At 36.2% G+C, this 18503-nt stretch overlaps 1 protein-coding gene across 1 annotated transcript in view; it reads right to left on the bottom strand.

Annotated features, from left to right (window-relative positions):
• The window catches only part of MGAT5 (alpha-1,6-mannosylglycoprotein 6-beta-N-acetylglucosaminyltransferase), a 378389-nt gene that overhangs the window by 118214 nt on the left and 241672 nt on the right, over positions 1-18503 (bottom strand). The window contains 4 exon segments of the mRNA XM_078146828.1: positions 4179-4313; positions 5641-5810; positions 7356-7517; positions 10646-10717. Of these exon segments, the coding sequence (XP_078002954.1) occupies positions 4179-4313; positions 5641-5810; positions 7356-7517; positions 10646-10717 (539 nt within the window).

Below are 18503 nucleotides of genomic sequence, written 5' to 3'. Positions count from 1 at the left end.
TTCCTAAAGCAATAAATACAGAAGGAGAGAGAAAACAACAACAACAACAACAACAACAACAACAACCCAGGACCACACTGGAACACAAGTCAACCACAGGGACCACTCCAAATCAATGGTTGTTATTCTCTGTATGTTACCACTGACTTTCACTGAAAACATTTTCAAAGCATCAATTTTCTCGGCATACCCCAGAACACTCCAGTGGGAATCCAGGGGATGCTACAGAGACAAATGGGAACCAAAGTGCTAGGAGACACGGAAATAGGGAGCTTTAGGTCTCCAACATATTTTTTATTTTCCATATCCTTTGAATACTGAAAAACAGTCCCTTTGTGGGGGCATTTTGGAAGCTGCTGTGGGCGTTTTCTAGGATGGGGTTCTTTAATGACCATCCACAATAGCTATTCTCATTCCTCAGGTCAATGCAAATAGCGAATGAGGTCCTTCTTTGTAATAAACAGCATAGGAGTTTCTACCTAGTGAATGAAAAGATAAATAAGGCATGGACCATGAAGGGTTCTCCTTCTGGCAAGTTTCTCCTCTTGATGATGATTCAAAGCAGGCAATCTTTACGTTTTCTATGTCAGGGACTCTCTGGACAGTCTAGCTGCTGAAGCCTAGGGACTTCTTCCAAGAACAATTGTTTTTAAATGCATAAAATAAAATACATAGGATTAAAAAGGAAACAGATTGCATTGAAATGCAGTTATCAAAAATTTCTTTTTAAAAACAAGTTCATGGATTCCAGGTTAAGAACCCTTGTTTTAAATGGTCTATCAACATTTATACAAACATAAGAAGAAATACTTTAAGTATGTATTGTTCACCTAAAAAAGAAAAGAAAAACCTTGTCACTTCTCACCTGAAATATTGTAAAAGCCTCCTAATTGACCTCCCTGTCTCCAGTCTCTTCCCCCTTCCCAATTCATTTTCCTCACAGCTGGTATTTCAAAAGTGTAGTTCAAACTATGTCACCATGTCCTACGTCATTCTTGGACTGAAAAAGCTTTAGCAGCAACTTAATGTACCTAGAGTAAATTATATTTTTCTCTATTTGGCATTTAAAGCCCTTAAAAATCTGGCTCCAGCATTAAAATTGCTGCTTTCTCACACACACTGTTCTAGGCAAATTGGCCCACCTGCTACTCCCCAACCCCATCATCGCTCATCTCAGCCTTTGCACAGACTGCCCCTCATGCCTAGAATTCACTCTTTCTTAATCTCCCCCTCTTAGAATCCCTACCTCCTTTGAAAGCTTAGTTCAGTCCCATCTGCTCTGTAAGGTCTTTCCTGAGTCCCACTTTACAAGAGATTTTGTAATGACCATTATATGCAATGACTGGCATCCTAGGAGCAACTAAGCATTAAAAAATGATGCAGATGTTCCATAAAATGGCTAAAAACTGGGGACTTTAAAATATTGAGGGTATTTTTGCTCCAAGGCTTGGAGTTTTATTTTTGTGTCTGAGGTTTGTCTTTTAAAGTAGTTGTCAGACTGATGGCAACAGAGGAAAGAGAAGAGATTCACAGGAAAAGGTCTCTTTCTCAGGAAATTTCTAAACTTACTATATTTTAGAACTATATTTAAGGTATTAATATTTATGCCTTCACCCTGATGCTGTGTGCCTGGCATATCACTGATGATTAAAAAAGATATTCTGCCCTGAGATGCCAGGAGTAAGTGGCCTTCTTCCAGTGAAGGACTCATATATCAAAACCAGACAATTCTGAAGCACCTTTCACTGTTTCTTGTCTCTAGTATCATTGGGTGACCATTCGTTACACTTCCCTACCTGTTTCTCATCTCTAATTTACTGCTTCAAAAAAAAATGCCAGTGAACTATTTGCCACTAGGACCCAAGTCTCCCACTTTCTCCAAATTAACCTTCTTTAGGTAGATTCTGAAGTGAAACATCCCAGGAACCATAGGCAACCTAGAAAAGAGGCTATTTATAAACCTCATTTTAAGTCCAAGTTCAATAGTGTTCAAGTGTTTACTTCTAACTAAAAATGAACCATTCTAAGTTAAAATTCAATATGATTTACTGGATTGTCCATTTACCTATCATAGTGAGGCTCTCAGAACTACTGCCAAACTTCCTAGATTTTTAGTCTTGCCATGGAACAGAGCTCCTGTGGCAGAGACAGTAAGAGAGACAGACTGCCGTTTAAGAGAGATGGCATTTAGGCAAGGAGCAATGGATAAGTTGGCATGCTGTTTGAAAAGACTCCTCTGAATAAGTTTTTTTTTAACCCAACTAGAATAAAACACCAAATAAGTGACCATTTCAATCATACATTGATGCACAAATTTCACTACTGAGGTTTTTGTTTTGTTTTGATGTTGTTTTGCACAATGACACCAGTTAATAGTTGTATTCTAAGCATTAAATATTCAGATAGGAATTTCTATCTAATATTTATCAGACATTTGCCTGGTGTAGGCAGGTAAAGGTGAGGGAAGGAAGAGGGGAGAAACCCAAGTTATCTAATGAAAAAAAAACCCAAATCCTCAACCTTTTAACTTAAAAATATCATGTGTTTACATCTAATTATATGAAAGATATTTTGCTTGCAATATATATTGCTACACTGGACACTATACTCATATGTACACACACACACACACACACACACACACACACACAACTACAAAGAAGACACTACTGTCGTCAAATCAATAGTAATTCTGACAGACAAATTCGTGATTCATAAAGGGAGGGGGAAATAAACAGGGGAAATCCACACTGGAAAAGGGAAGCGAAAGAGCAGACCCATCACTGCTGAAAGTAAAACAAAAAGGAGACAAAAAGAATATAATATCCTGTCCAATCAACCATCATTTCCTAGGGAATCTCATAGCCATGCTGCCTTCATTCCAGCCTTTTCCTCCTCCCCTCAGACCTCTTTCCTGGACCCCAGGTTCTGATTAGTGAACTTTCACCTTCTCTTGCTTGGCCACAGGTTCACTGTGTCACTTGCCAGCCATCTCCAAGACATGCTGCCATAGCCTTCTTTCCAATTCCAATTCTTGTATATGTGTTGTCTTCCCTTACTAGAATGGAACCTTCTTGAAGTTTTTGTATCCTCAGCACTGAGTATAATGCCTGGCACATAGGAAGCACTAAAGAAATGCCTCATTTATCCCAGCAATTGGCTTTGATAGCTCTTCTCAGTTGTTTCCAAAATATGCTACAGCACTTGGTGCTAATTTTCTTCCCCTTTCTCCCTCCCCTTTCTTCTTGAATTATAGAATATAAGCTCCTCAAGGCCAGGTACTATCTTATCAATAGAGCTCTAAGCACATCTCTAAACATACACTAGGCACTTAATAATTCTCTGGGGGAGCGGAAGGGGACACAGCATGCATCTTACTTACTTATATTTGCACCCCTAACTCTTAGCACAATGCCGGCATATGTTGTTGTTCAGTTGTTTCAGTCACGTCTGACTCTTTGTGACTCCATTTGGGGTTTTCTTGACAAAGATACTGGAGTGGTTTGCCATTTCCCTCTCCAGTTCATTTTACAGATGAATAAACTGAGACAAACAATGTTAAGTGACTTGTCCAGAATCACACTGCTACCAAGTGTCTGAAGCCAGATTTGAACTCAGGAAGGTGAGTTTTCCTGACTCCAGGCCCTGAACTCTATACTGTACCACCTAGCTGCCTGCCTGGCATATAGTATGGGCTTAACAAATGATCTTTCTTTTATTATCCAAATACCAGGCTTGTTTATTTTTTAAAATGTAAAACTCAGCTTTCATTCTAAGTATTTCTTATTAGTTTGAGGACAGATATCTAAGAGAGTGGAAATGCAAGAACATTTTACACATTAAAGAAATAAGACATGCGAGCTCCTTTCCAAAGTCTGTCTCACTGAACCCTCATTTTATCAGAGCTGAAGTAGGTATAGGGAGAAAAGAGGGATGTGAAAATGGGAAGTTAGAGAAAATGCCTGAAGCAAGCTTCCTCTTCTTTGGAGATCAATGAAAATAATGAATGGATGGTGAAGGTGGAAAGTAGCTGTGAACAATTTGGCTTTCAATTAGGGATAATCAGCCCAAATCAAAGGATCTTCTTTTATCTTCTCACTCCATACAAAAACAAACACCACTTAAATGTCATTGTTAAAAAATAGGCATAAGGTTTCAAGCAAAAAGAAAACACTTACTGGTAATGAACCCAGGAAGGGCCAAGGGTTTTCTTAAATTGAGCAAGTCCGACAATATCAATATAAATGAGTTCCACAATCCTATCACCTACAGTTGGGCAGCCAGATCTATTACCTACAACCCTCTTCATTATCCTAGGGAGAGAGGAAAAACACACAACAGACCATTTACATTATGTCATATATACTTGGATACTTCGGTGGCTTTTCTAATCAAATATTTCTGATAACTTCTTCCTTAAAGCCTTCCCTGATATCTCTCAGCATCTGTTTAGCTCTTTGTCTCTCTCTTGACCATGGCACTTAGATGCTAGTCATGTAGCAGAAAGCTCACTAGAATTAGGAGTCAGAAGATCTGGGTTTGAGTCTTAATAATGGTATTCTTAGACTATCAATTTAACCTCAGAACTTTGTTCTTTCTATAAAATGGGTCTAACATCTGCTATACCTACCCCGTATGTATTGGTGGAAGTGTTTGATAAACTCCAATGTCCTATATAAATAATTTCTTAAAATTATAATCACCATTATTGCATTTGTCAAGAACTATTCATTGACAGTATTGCTGTGGTTGGCATGATGCTAGGTGCTAGTTATACACATGTGGTCCTGCATCACCTGGTACTTTAGCAAATGTCATTTTTTTTTCTTCCTCACCTGTTCTTAATAAAAAAAGTAACAAGAGGCTCTTCATACTGCTTTCTAAAATGTTCCTTTCCTTGCAATTTCATGTATAAGTTAAATTCAAATCCATTGGGATTTTTTTTCCATATTCCACCCAATAATAACTTGGCAGCTTGGGTCAGCCTCTCTAAAGGCAGTTCATCCAGTGTATGAGTGGAAAGAACTGATGGATGTGTCTGTGAGAATGCTTAGCCAGCTGTGTCAATCTAAAAGGGATTAAGAGACTGAGAGAGAGAGGGAAAAAGGAAGGGGAAAAGGAGAGGGATGGAAGGAGAAGCAAATGTCAGTTAAATAGGAACACAGCAGTTGACAGACTTGGAGTGGAAAGTCCACTGACTTAAAAAGTCCAGGCTTTCAGAAAATTTGCTCTTCCCAAATTAAATTATAAACAGGAACTTGCCTTGTTTTAAGATATAAAAAAGCTTGATGCTGAATGGGAAACGGTATGAATTTCAGCAAGAGACAGGGAATTAGTAAAGTCAAGAATGCATTGTGTAGCAGATGTACGAAGCACCTGTAATAGCAATGAATAAGCTCCTTAGTTTGAATTTTCTTGCGTTCATTTATGAAGCCTCCAGAGCCTGCAGCTACAATGAAAACACATCATCCTTTTCACAGTGTATGTATTTAGCTCCTGAAAATAATCTTCTTATCTCCTGTTTAGTGAATTATCACTTTCATTTTTCTCTGCAAGAAATTACACACTAATAGAAGCTTCAAGAGTTTACAATTTCTTTTTTTGTATTCCAGCTTCAAAATTGAAAAGTAATCTCCTTACTCCTTGAGCTCAGCCAGTGAAGCTGAAATCCTAATGTCATGGCCCAGTAAGTAGAGAGATGTAATTAAATCACTCCACTGAACTAATTCACCAAGTGGGCCTCCACTAAATGCATTCTCTGCAATCTTGAAGCCAGATTCTTTGGTCAGGAGTCCCAGGTGAACGAGAATCTGAAAAATAAGACACACAGATAGGCTCATGTTGAATTAACATCCCAATTACTCAAGACACTTCCACCACAAAACTCAGTACTTGATAAAGTGCCCAAAAACAGTGTTCACATTTAGAGGCTTTATTTTCTAAGAAGAGAGGAAGAAAATAATATATGAGATGGAGGATCAAGGTCTACTACTCTACACTTTGCATACAGAACAGTACTTCCTAGCTGAGGTATTAAAAAACTCAAGTCACTTTTAAAAAGGATATTGAGAAATCACATTTAATAAAGAGAAGTGTAAGTCCAAACAAGTCTATGTTTTCACTTTACACCCAGTAAATTGGCAAAGATGACAAAAGATGGCAATAGTCAATGTTGAAAGGGTTGTGAACAGATAAATACTAAACCATTGCCAAAGGAGCTATAAACTGGACCATCCATTCTGGTACCCAATTTAGAATTACTCTAAGTGACAAAAACATTAGTGATCTTTTACCCAGCAATCCCACTTATAGTCATATGCCACAAGGAGGGCAATGATAAAAAGCAAGGTTCAATTACACAATAAAATATTTATAGCAGTGCTCTAATAGTAGCAAAGAATTAGAAACAAAGTAAATGCCCAATCTGGGAAATAACTAAACAAATTGTGATGCATGAAAATGACGGAATATTACTATGCTGCAAGAAACAATAAATATATTGAACACAAAGAAAGGTTTGATTATACAATAAGGCATTCACTGCGGATCCAAGCATACTATTTGCTGTTTTTTTTCTTCTGCTGTGTTTCATTTCCTCTTTCTGGTGGTTCCTCCTATTGGTTCTAATTCTTACTTACAACATCGCTAATGTGAAAATAGGTTTAATAGGAATGTATATGTATAGCCTATATAAGATTGCGTGCCGTCTTGGGGAGGGAGGGGGAGAAAAATTTAAAATTCAAAAGCTTATGGAAGTGATTGTTGATAAACCAAAATAAATTAATTTTTTTAAAAAAATAAGGCATTCATAACAGTGCCTTTATAGTAGCAACGAATTACAAACAAAGTACATGCCCAATCTGGGAAATAACTAAATGAATTGTGGCACATGAAAATGATGGAATATTACTATGTTGTAAGAAATAATAAATACGTTGATGACAGAGAAGCATCTGAAAACTTGTGAACTGATGCAAAGTGAAGTAGAACCAGTAAAATAATATATATACTAACTAAAATAATGAAAATGGAAAGAACAAAAAAACACAATCAAAATTATTTGAAATAACAGTAATCAATGCCATAGTGGACAAAATACTGTACTTGGAGTCAGAAAGACTCTATGGTCAGTAAACATATTGCTAAATTTCCAGAAATCTGTTTATTCCTGATGTTTGAGAGGACCATAATTTGGGAAAAAGAACACAAAAATAAGCTGAATAAAAGATATAGCAAATTCACCCTGAGGGACTATCATTCTTAACAGCACACATTTCTTTCTTGGACCTATTTCAAAACAGAATCAAACTTAAAAGGAAAACTGGTGACTGTAACAAAATTAATAAGAAACTCACTTTTTTCCTTTTTCTCTTCTCAAGGTTTTGCTTTTCTGCCAATGATTTAATTGCTTCAATCCATGCACCAGCCATTCTTCGGATCCTTAGTATCATCCATCGGAATTCTTCATGCCGTTTCATCATCCCATAGAGTAGATTAAAATCCGTACGAATTTCAGCCTATGAATAGATGATTAACAGAAAAAAGGGAAATGGAGGGCGGGGGTAGCTGCCGACCCCAAACATTTGGAAGTGTGATGGTTTTTATGTGGCGACATTTCATTCTGAACTTGAGAGGCTTAATTAATATTGGATAAGTCTCCCCCCCTTTTTTTTAAAGTCTCCTCTTTTGTACAACTTAACTTTAAAGACTCAGGATTGTCAATTGAAATGAAGGAAATTGACCTTCTAAGGCATACTATGAGAAAATTAGATATCAATCAGTTTTTATTAAATGAATTTTATTCAACGTCATTTTAACTAAATGGGTTGCCAGTGCACATGAGACATTTATGGAGAAACAAACAAAGAAACAACTAGTGGATCTATACAGCACCTCCTATGGGATAGTTGAGTACCCTGAGGATTAGAGGAAATTTCCACAATTTATCCTGCTTTCTGTTTCTAAGGAATTCATGTACAGTTCTATTGTATGAAAGGGAAAGGTTATGAGAAGAAGCAGAAGGCTTTGCTTTGGTCCCTGACCAACCAGGACAACTCTTCTATAAGTAAGTTCTAAATACAAGATACTTGATATTGGTATGGTTATTTTTGGGGGGGGGCAGGGAGGAAGTGACCTATGACTTCATTGAGGTAGGGAACTCCTGGTGAGAAATCATCACCTACCAATGAACATCTGCAACTATTTTATAGCTTAGAGTTTTAGAGAATTACCTTATTCCCAATAATTTGTATTTGCTGATATGTGTAAATGATATTCCCTCCCCACTGCCCTCCTACCTCAAAAGAGGCAAGAAATGTTTAATGTTTTAGTCTTTGTAGTGCTGGTACCCTCACTCATAGCAAGCATGGAAAGATTAAGTGACTTGCTCAGGGTAACACAGCTTGTGTCTGAGCCTTGAACCCAGGACTTCTTTTTTAAACCTCTGAGGTTAACGCTATCCACTGGGCTGCACGACATCTCTTGGATATTCTTAATGGAGTTCCAGGACTAACATGGGGTTCCATATTTTATGATGAATGTAGTGAACTTTGAAAAGGGCCTGAAGAAAGCACCCTAAGTCATCAAAGAACTAGAAACCAAGACCTCGAACAAAAAGTTACTAATTTAAGGGGTTCTTAACCTGGGGCATGTGAATTTACAATTAAAAAAATATTTTAACCATGTCATTTCAATATAGCTGCTTTCCTTGGCAATTCTAAGTATTTTTAAAATGCTTTTAAAAACATTATTCTCAGAGCAACTAGGTGGTGTGGTGAATAGAACACTGGCCCTGGAGTCAGGAGGACCTGAGTTCAAATGGGGCCTCAGACACATAACACTTACTAGCTGTGTGACCCTGGACAAATTACTTAACCCCATCACCTAGCCAAAAAACAAAAACAAACCATTATTCTCTGGCAAAGAATTGAGGAGATGCCCATCGACTGGGGAATGGCTGAACAAGTTGTAGTATATGAAAGTAATGGAATACTATTGTGCTATAAGAAATGATGAGCAGGCAGACTTCAGAAAAACCTGGAAAGACTTATATGAACTGATGCCGAGTGAAACAAGCAGAACCAGAGAACATTGTACACAGTAACAGCCACATTGTGCGATGACTGACTTCAATAGACTTAGATCTTCTCAGCAATGCAAGGATCTAGGACAACTCCAAAAGATTCATGATAGAAAATGCTATCTATCCACACCCAGAGAAAGAACTAGGGCGTCTGAATGCAGATGGAAGCACACTATTTGCTCTCCTTTTCTTTTGTTTTATTTCTTCTTTCTTGTGGTTCCTCCCATTAGGTCTGATTCTTCTATATATCATGACAATGTGAAAATGTGCTTAATATGAATGTATAAATACAACCTATATCACATTGCACAATATCTCAGGGAGGGGGGAAGGGGAGGGGGAGAAAATTTAAAACTCAAAATCTTATGGAAGTGAATATTGAAAACTAAAAATAAATAAATAAATTATTGAAAATATAACATTACTCTGAGAAAGGGTCGATGGACTTCACCAGATAGCCAAAAGTTAAGTTTTAACCTAACAAAACCAAAGATCCCCTGATTTTGATGGGACAGTGTGAATAAAGAGTGGAAAACCCCAACAAACCCCCAAATACCTTACTTTCTTTTAAAACAATACTTTGTCATTATTCCGTCCAAAGTTGGTGAAACTAAATCGAGCTACTCCAAGCAACTTTTTAGGGAGTTATTCAGAAGGCATCATAGGTAAAGAATGGAGACATTTTATTTCTAGGCCTAAGCTATTAAGTGAAACCATTTCACTGTGATAACCCTGTTCTCTCAATTAGCCAGAATCCAGCTGTCCCACTGCCCCACTCCAGCCTTCCTGCATTCTTGGTTTCCTTAAGGTTATACTCAGAGGTTGGATGAGATAATCATCTAAAGGAGGCACTTCTAAATCCCTCCTGTCACTGTGCTCTCTCTCCCTCAAATTGTCTTGTCTTTGCTTACATACGTACATGATATTTCCTTCCCCTTAATCCCTACCCCCACATCACAGTAGGCAGGAAATATTTCTTGTTTTAGTCTTTGCATCTCTGGTACATCGCACAGTACCTCACACATAGCAAACACTTACAAATGACTGATGAGTAATGTTGTTCAAAGAGTTCTAGGGTTTTGTATTGTGTTTTCAATAGGATTATAAATTCTGACTGAGGTTGAGTCATATTTTCTATTAATTTCATATCCCATCATGTACATAGCAACTATAATAATACAGGACACACAACAGGTACTCAGTAAATACTGGTTAATTTGTGCAGGCCACCCATTAGCCCTGAATAGATCCCTAATTTCCATAGGATTGGCAAAGAAAGTTGTTCCTTTGATAGTGTTTTATCTTATAGCAGGAAACATCTAGAACAGAGGTGTCAAGCATGTAATCCTAATGACTCCTGAATGGGCCAGAACCAGATTCAAATGTAAACATTTAATAAAAATACAATAGAACACTAGTAATGTTAATATGCAGTATACACGGTTTAGTAGCCACCAGCTCTATTTCAGTTTGACAACAAAGTTCTAGAAAGAGTTAATTATAGTGAAAATGAATCTGATCTAAAGACATAAGACTGGTAAATAGGTTTTCAAACTTTCTCACCATTGAATTCTGATCTGGTTCTTCATAGGGATTTTTTGCTCTCCAAGGTAAATGAGGACACCAATTTTCAACCTGGAACACAAAAATGCAAAGCCATAGGTGAGTTGTTTTGTATATTAATGCCTCTCTCTTCCACCTTCCTGATTCGTTCTTTGGAAAAATTTACAAACTAATATTGGGTCAATAATTTCTAAAGCAAGAGGTCTAAGCAGCTGAGGAAAAAATCTTTGCTGTGACTGATTATAGACATGATCAGATAAAGGGCAAGAATGTCTTTTGATGGAGACACCTGTGGTGTCTCCAAAAGCTCTTTCCTGAACCCTTTTCATTTCCCTTTCTCTACCTCTCTCTTGGTGATCTCAACAGGTCCGTGGGTTCAATTAACTCTTTCTATATGACTCTCAAATCTATATAACCAGGGCTAATCTTTCCCCTATTGGTATTAAAGATATGGGTTTCTGTTTCTAGGAGAAATTTGGGATCATTAATGGAGTTTTGCATTTTCCTGAAAGTAACATTTCACCAGAGTTGTTGTATGGCTGTTGGCTATAAAACACAATAATTTGGAAAACAATGAAAGTCAATATTACACAGAGAGAAGTGAAGAGTTGCATTTTAGGTTCAAGGAGACTGTAACATAACGAAATAAGAACTTTGAAGAATAATAAGTAAAGACACAATCAAGGAAAAGTATGAAAAGAAGAGAAGATGGCTTGGTGATACGTCCAAGTAGATAGGTACAGTAGACAGCCAGAGTGTTCCACTGGTATTCCTGAGATATTGAGAGAAGGCAAGAAAGTCCTTCATAATGTTGAGTGCCATGAATTTGTGGGAGTCATGGACAGGACTTAGACAAGATGGGCAGACACACACAGGTTTCAAATGAGTCACTAGAAGGAACGTTCCGATTGATAACAGATCTAATTCAAGTCATCTCTCTCCTAAGCTACAATCCTACTGGTTGGTTATCTCTACCCAATAGGCCACAAGCATCTCAAAATCAAGATGTCTAATATTGAAATCATTACCTCCCTCTCTCAAACCTGCCTGCACTCAAACTTCTCTTTATTTTGAGCACCACCACCCTTCTAGTAACCCAAGATCACACTATCGGAGTTATCTCTTACCTTTCTTTCTCTGAAACAACACATTTCCTATCAACTACCAAGTCTTGTTGATTTGACCTCCATGATATGCCTTGCATGTTTTTTCCACATTTCTTCAGGTTTTATCTTAATTCAAGTTTTCATCATTTCTTGTCCAGACTATTCCAATAGCCTCTGAACTGGTCTCACAGTTTGAGTCTCTCTTTTTTTCCAATCTATCTGTCACATAACCATCAAAATAATCTTAAAGCACAGGTCTCACTATGTCACTCTCCTATTAATTTTTTTTTTTCAGAAAGAGACTTCCTATTGTCCTCAGTATGAAATATAAATTCCTCAGAATTTCATATTGTGGATCCAGTCTATCTTGCCAGACATTTCTTACTATTCCCCTTCACACACTGTACATACGTGCCTAAGTGGCTTTCTTGCTGGTCTCATAGCTTGACATCTCATCTCTCACTCTTTGTCCAGGCTGTCACCTATACCTAGAATGCGTTCCCTCCTCACTTCTACATCTTGGAATCTTTGGCTTTCTTCAAGGCTAAAATCAAGTGCTATCTCCTACTAGAAACTTCTTCAAGTATTTAATGCAAATGCTTTTTTAATGAATCAAAAGCCAAAGTTATAGCACTTAACTCTGATTATAATGTAGCACAGGATCTTCTTACTAAAATACGACTTTGACCTAGGAGTCAGAAATAAGGTTCTTAATCCATTGTGATTTTTTTAAAAATCTAGTTAGTAGAAATAAATGAGGGCTTCCATCAGTAATGCTTTGCTGTAAATGACTTGGATATAAAAACCATATAACACTAATGTGGGAGAAGAGTTTTTTGTCGGAGAAATGAAATGTATCTTTGTCCTTTTCTGGATCAAAGGAGAAGCAAAATGTATCTTTTCCCTTTTCTGGATCAAATTTAGAATTAATCATACTTACAAATGACTTCTGAATGTCAAAAAGACTGCAGAGCAAACAAGGTAGAATGTTATAACAGCTCTCCATATATAAAAAAGCAGCCTGTCTTGGATGTCCAAGCTCTGATTACTGGTCTTACAACATTACCATGAATGACAAGATCTTAAATGCTACAAATGAGAAAAGTGAGGAATAGAAAGAAAAATAAGCAACATACATAGAGAAGGCCTCGTTGGACCCAGCAATACTGCCTACATCTGTGCTTCATATAATTTGGCTGGACTAAAGAGCTCAGATCAAAGTAATGAAAGAGAGAGCCCCCCACCAAAACATTACTAAAAAGCATGCTTTTAAAATGAAAGCTTCAAATGGACTTCAGACTTCCAACACATAAAATCACCGAAAAGTATAGAAGAAAAGCAGAGAATCTAAGTAAACTTGACACTAAGAAAATAAAACAAAAAATCCTACTTAACTTAGGACCAGAGAAACTAAACTGTCCATAGGGGGAAAAGGAATTAAGAAAACAGAAAAGTAAAAAGCAATGTTAATGAGACCATGTCTCGAAAACTAAAGATAGCCTCTCCCTTCCTCTACTCCTACTTCAAATAAGAAAAATTCTTAGATTTGCTATGGTGGAAATGTTGCATGAGCCCTTATTCCAAAAGGTAACTTTAGATTAGAAGACAAAAAACTTTGGTTCTTTTATTTAGCTGAGAATGTATATCAGTTCTTCTTAACCTGAAACACTGGACAAAACTTTGAAAGTTTCTGAAAGCAGTCTGTTTAAATATAGAGATTAAATATGTCTGCGTAACTTTTAGCTAGGAATTTCAATATAACACATCCATCATGGTAGAAAAAGTAAAAATTCACATCTTTCATTGTGAGAAGTTGAATGAACAGGAGTTGGTTTTGGCAGACGAGAGGGAAAAGGTAAGAAAGAATCCCTAGATAACAAACTAATTAATTATACAAAAACCAATTCTTCCATAAGGAAAACATTTTCATCTTTTTCAAGTCTCAAAGGATTACTCAAGCTGGAAGAAAGCCAACACTGACAATGACTCCAAGTGCTGAAACAAACAACTCTTAAATGAGCAACATTTTCCAAAATAATGGCTTCAATTAATGGCATTTTGGGATAATACTGCCAAAGTCTAGTAACTCAATGTTCTTAATTGGTAACTTTCTCCTTAAAAACCAACTTAAGATTCGTGTGACCATCACTAGGCCATACATGGCCATTTTAAAAAGTAAGCCAGATCATTCCTAAAATGACCTCTAATTTGAGAGCAAAATTCATTCAATATGAAACAATCTTTTTAGTGCATTGGCTTCAGGCTATAAAATGAAGTAGCTAGAATAGTAGAACTCTTAATATATATTGCATGCAGATGTCCCATAAATCAAGTTTTCTCAGAAAGAACACACAAAATAAAACTCTGATGTTTAATAATCCTATTTCAAAAGAAAATAAATTTACATTTCTATGAGTAACTATGGCAATAATAATAATAATGATATTCAATAATAATAATAATAATATTCAATATCAAAGAGATTATCCTTTGAGGAAAAGGGCACAAAGTCTCCAAAAAAGATCAAAACTAAGTCACATTTGTATGGACTGTAAGAAAGACATATTCCATTAAATTAAAAAGGAAAGAGACAAAATAAATATACAAATCAAGTTGGAATAAAGAGTAGGATGATAAAGGGAAGAATAAAATCATGTCAAAAACCAGGAGGAGATTCAATGAATGTATGCATACAATGATGTATAATATGACAGATTTTCTTGTTGTCATTTCTCAAAAGTGAACATTTTCTAAGCTTTATTCTTCTGAATGAGTTAATTATACAGCTCTGTTCTAGTCCTCTCTCTTTGCAAAGATTAGTATAGCCCTTTGTTCAAATAAATAACAGACAATTTAGACCTGAGGTTTTTATAGGGTCTTGTGTTATATTTTTCAGTTAAGAAGAACACTGTAAACTAAATTAATTAAAATTCAATCTTTTACTTGAAACCTGATCTGGGTGAAGGACACAGCTGAGTCTACTTGTATCCAACAAGACTACAAGAGATCACTTTGAAAGAGATTTGGTGTGTATTCAGAGTTTTATTTTGGGGTGGGGAAAACTATTTCATTGGAATTTTTAAAAATTGCATTCTGGTTTGCAATATTTCAGAAAATAAATCCAAAAAATGATAGTACTGTGTCTATATACACATCTGATTTCACTAATTTGACTGACCAGTCATTACTAGTTTGATTCCTATTTTGGTTGAAGTGGCCAAGGGTCTTAATGCATTTTTAAGCTTTAATATTTCAAGCCTTAATAGCTTAAAACTGTATTATTAGTTTAAGCTTTAACAGTTTAAAACTGTATTAAGACTTCTGGGACACCCTGTATATGATCTTGGTCTTTGACTGAAGTTTTTTGGTTATTTAAACTTTACTAACCTAAAACTCCATCAGGACTTGGGGACACCCCTCTATTGCTGTGTAGGCTCTTAATTATGACCCTAGCTTTACTATCAGCATACCACAATCCATATCTGAGACTCAATCAATCAGCAGACATTTACTGTGCAATTACTTTATGTCCAGGACTGTAGACGTTGGGGGAGGGGAGAAGAAGCATAAGATGTGTTTTCTGTCCTCAAGGAGCTTACTAGAATCAGTTGGGAGGAACTAACATACTCAATATAAGAGGGGAAAATTAAAGTGACTAATTATACATTAACTGACTCAACTACAATACAAGTTTCGAGAAAATAAATAATGTAGGCTGGAAGATTAGAAAGAAGATCCACGGAGAAGGTGGGATTTAAAGTGAGCTTTAAATGACGAGAAATTGGAACAACAGCTTACATTTATATTGTACTTTAAATTTTGCCAAAGATTATAATTATGCTACTGCAATTGATAATCACTGTTTAGGAGCAAGTTTATCTGTATTTTACATAAAAGGAAACTGAGGCTCAACTATCTATTACATCAGTGGTGTGAAACATAAATAGAAACAGGAGCCACTAAAGAATCCCTGTGGCTGCATACTAACCTAAAAAAAATTCACATATTAACATTACATAACGTTCTATTGCATTTTTATTTACTTTGTTAAATACTTCCCAATTAAATTTTTATCTGGTTCAGCCCACACCCGGAAGTGTTGCTGGTGGTTGGCCAAGTGTTTGACCCCTCTGCACTACACCACACAGTCTGTAGAAAGAGATGGTCATAAAGATTCAAATTCCCTTTGAATTACTCTCCCTGGGGAGGAAATACAAAAGTATCTCTCAAAAGAAGAGAATGGGGATATATTTCTCAGCAGTGAAATGAATAAATTAGTTGTGCTTGTGTGGTAAAGTATAAAAACTTCCTATATTAAAAATGAAGTTCTTTCTTTTCCCTCACCTACTGCATTATTAACAGTAAAGAGAAATCTACATGAACTGCGTTTTTCTGGAATCTATGATGGAAGGCATTCTAGCAGCCATTGTTGGCCATTTCCAAAGACAGCTATATTTTTATGGTTTGGTATATACAGCTACAGACTTTCATGGATAGTCCGTGTGCTTTTTTTTTAAATGGGCATTTTTGCCTAGGGCAGAGACCCAGGCAAATATTGTTAAAAGACAGTAATTATTAAAAATGGGGTAAAGTAGTACCTTTGAACATACTTGACTCTACCATCTAACATTCTAACCATTTCATGATTTCCCTAAGCATATCATTTTAGCCAGTAAAATATAAAGACTGAATGGAAAATATGTTTGGTCAACATGGACTCAGAATTTCCTTGCAATATACCCCCATTTTGAATGCTTTATTAAATCTGACTGTTTCTTAAATTTGCACTGCCATGGTAACTAAGAATGGAAGGGTCCTTATCTCTGCCTCCTGGCTTCATGTCTCAGCTAAAGTCTCACATTCTGCAAGGAGACTTTTCCAATCTTCCTACATCTTCGCGCTTTCCCTCTGAGGCTAGTTTCAATTTATCCCATCTATATCTGGTTTGTAGCTAGTGGATTGCTTCTTGTCTCCCTCACTACCCTGTGAATTCCTAGAAAGCAGGGACTGTTTTTTGTTGTTGTGGTTGTTGTTGCTCTTGTTTTTTTTTTTTGTCATTGCTTTTCTGTGTAGCTCCAGTGCTCAACAAAGTTCCTGGCACTTAGTAGGTGCCTAATAAATGTTGATTGACTAATCTATAAAAACATTAACTACAGATTCTTCTTGGGAAAATTTAGGCAATTTCCAAAAAGGATACTGCTCCAAAGGATAAATGCAATCTAATCAATCCAATCTAAAAAATATCTCTTAAGCAAGGTATTATGCTTTGCAGCTCAGGATAAAAAGATGAAAAGAAAAATGGTCCCTGGCCTTAGGGAGCTTATAGTCAACTGAATGTAAACAGTCTGATTAACTACCTTTTCCCACTGCAAAGGATACAGAATGCAACACTAACCAGTAACAGGGGAAAGAAATATACAACATATGAATGAAACCTTCAAAAGGTACTTTACTGTAGTGGTTGCTGGTAAAGATAATGAAGAGAAAATAAAATGGGACATAATTGAAAGAGAAACCTGTGCAGAAAACTTTCTGAAACTCTGGAGGGAAAGAATCTCAAAGGTTTATAACTTACAGTGTTAGCAAGAATTTTAAGAAATCAAATATTAAACATAAAGAGAAAAATAAATTGGAAACTACACCATAGTACCTCAAAGGCTTTATTTAGTATAAATAACATCTGCCAAGATTTTGGTACAGCATAGGATAATTTTACCTTTTCCCTTTTTGATTTTGGTGAAGTAGAGCCAAGAATATGTCTGGTTGGAGTTAGGAGGTAACTGAATAACTAAAACTTATAGATAACTAGAAATATTATTAAGAAAGCAACCAAATGACTAAAGAAACAGAAAATCAAGGAAAAATTGACTAGTCAAGGATATCTACCTCTTTACTAATATTACAATGTCCTCTCTGTGTATTTGTGAGTGTAAGTATCTAGGATTTAAGATAATAAGAACTACAAATATACATAGAGAAGTAGAAGACTCAGAGAGTGAGGGGAATATTATTGTCAATCTATACATCGACATTTCTGCTGAGGAGCCCATTAAATCTTACCAAAAGGGGAATTAAAATTTTAAACTGTTAAAAACCTTAAAAGAGAATGTTATTCTCCTCATGTAATGAAGTCTCACAGTGAAGTGCTACCCCTGTAACACCAAAAACCAGAGAACTGTATTCTTCATTCACATTTTTTTCCCCTGAATTATAAACACTGAATTCTTCATCACTGCCCACTTTGACAAATTACTCCATGCAACACCATTTCCAAGTTATCTTTAGCAGCCAACATAGCCCATAAATCCAAATCATTGTACTGGTTATTAGGATTTCATTTCATGCTCGCATTCACAAACATTTAAGCTTTCAACCTTTGCTGTTGGGCATTAATCTTGGCATTAATCATGGGATTAAGTATGCTGAATTTAAACTCAAGGTTAATAGCATGTTCAGCCAATATTAGTTTTACATACTGCCAAGGGAGAATTCAAAGAGGCAAAGACCTTTATGTCTGTTGTTCACTAGATATAAGAAACAGATTGATGAGTAAGGCATAAAATTGCTTCTTTGTTCCTTTATGAAATAGTGTCATTCCTCATTGTCAACACACACACACACACACACACACACACACACACTTCAAATTGTTATATGAATCAACAGCTTTTACCTATTATAATTCTAGCCATCAATCACTCTGCAGATTCATTCTTTCAGAACTACTGTAATTCCAAGACAACTAAGTGCTG

The sequence above is a fragment of the Phascolarctos cinereus genome, unplaced genomic scaffold, assembly GCF_003287225.1.
Source record: "Phascolarctos cinereus isolate Bilbo 61053 unplaced genomic scaffold, phaCin_HiC Scaffold_726;HRSCAF=1367, whole genome shotgun sequence".
Lineage (NCBI taxonomy): Eukaryota > Metazoa > Chordata > Mammalia > Diprotodontia > Phascolarctidae > Phascolarctos > Phascolarctos cinereus.
Note: the sequence above shows the minus strand (reverse complement) of the source record. Positions and strands in the feature narration are given on the sequence as shown.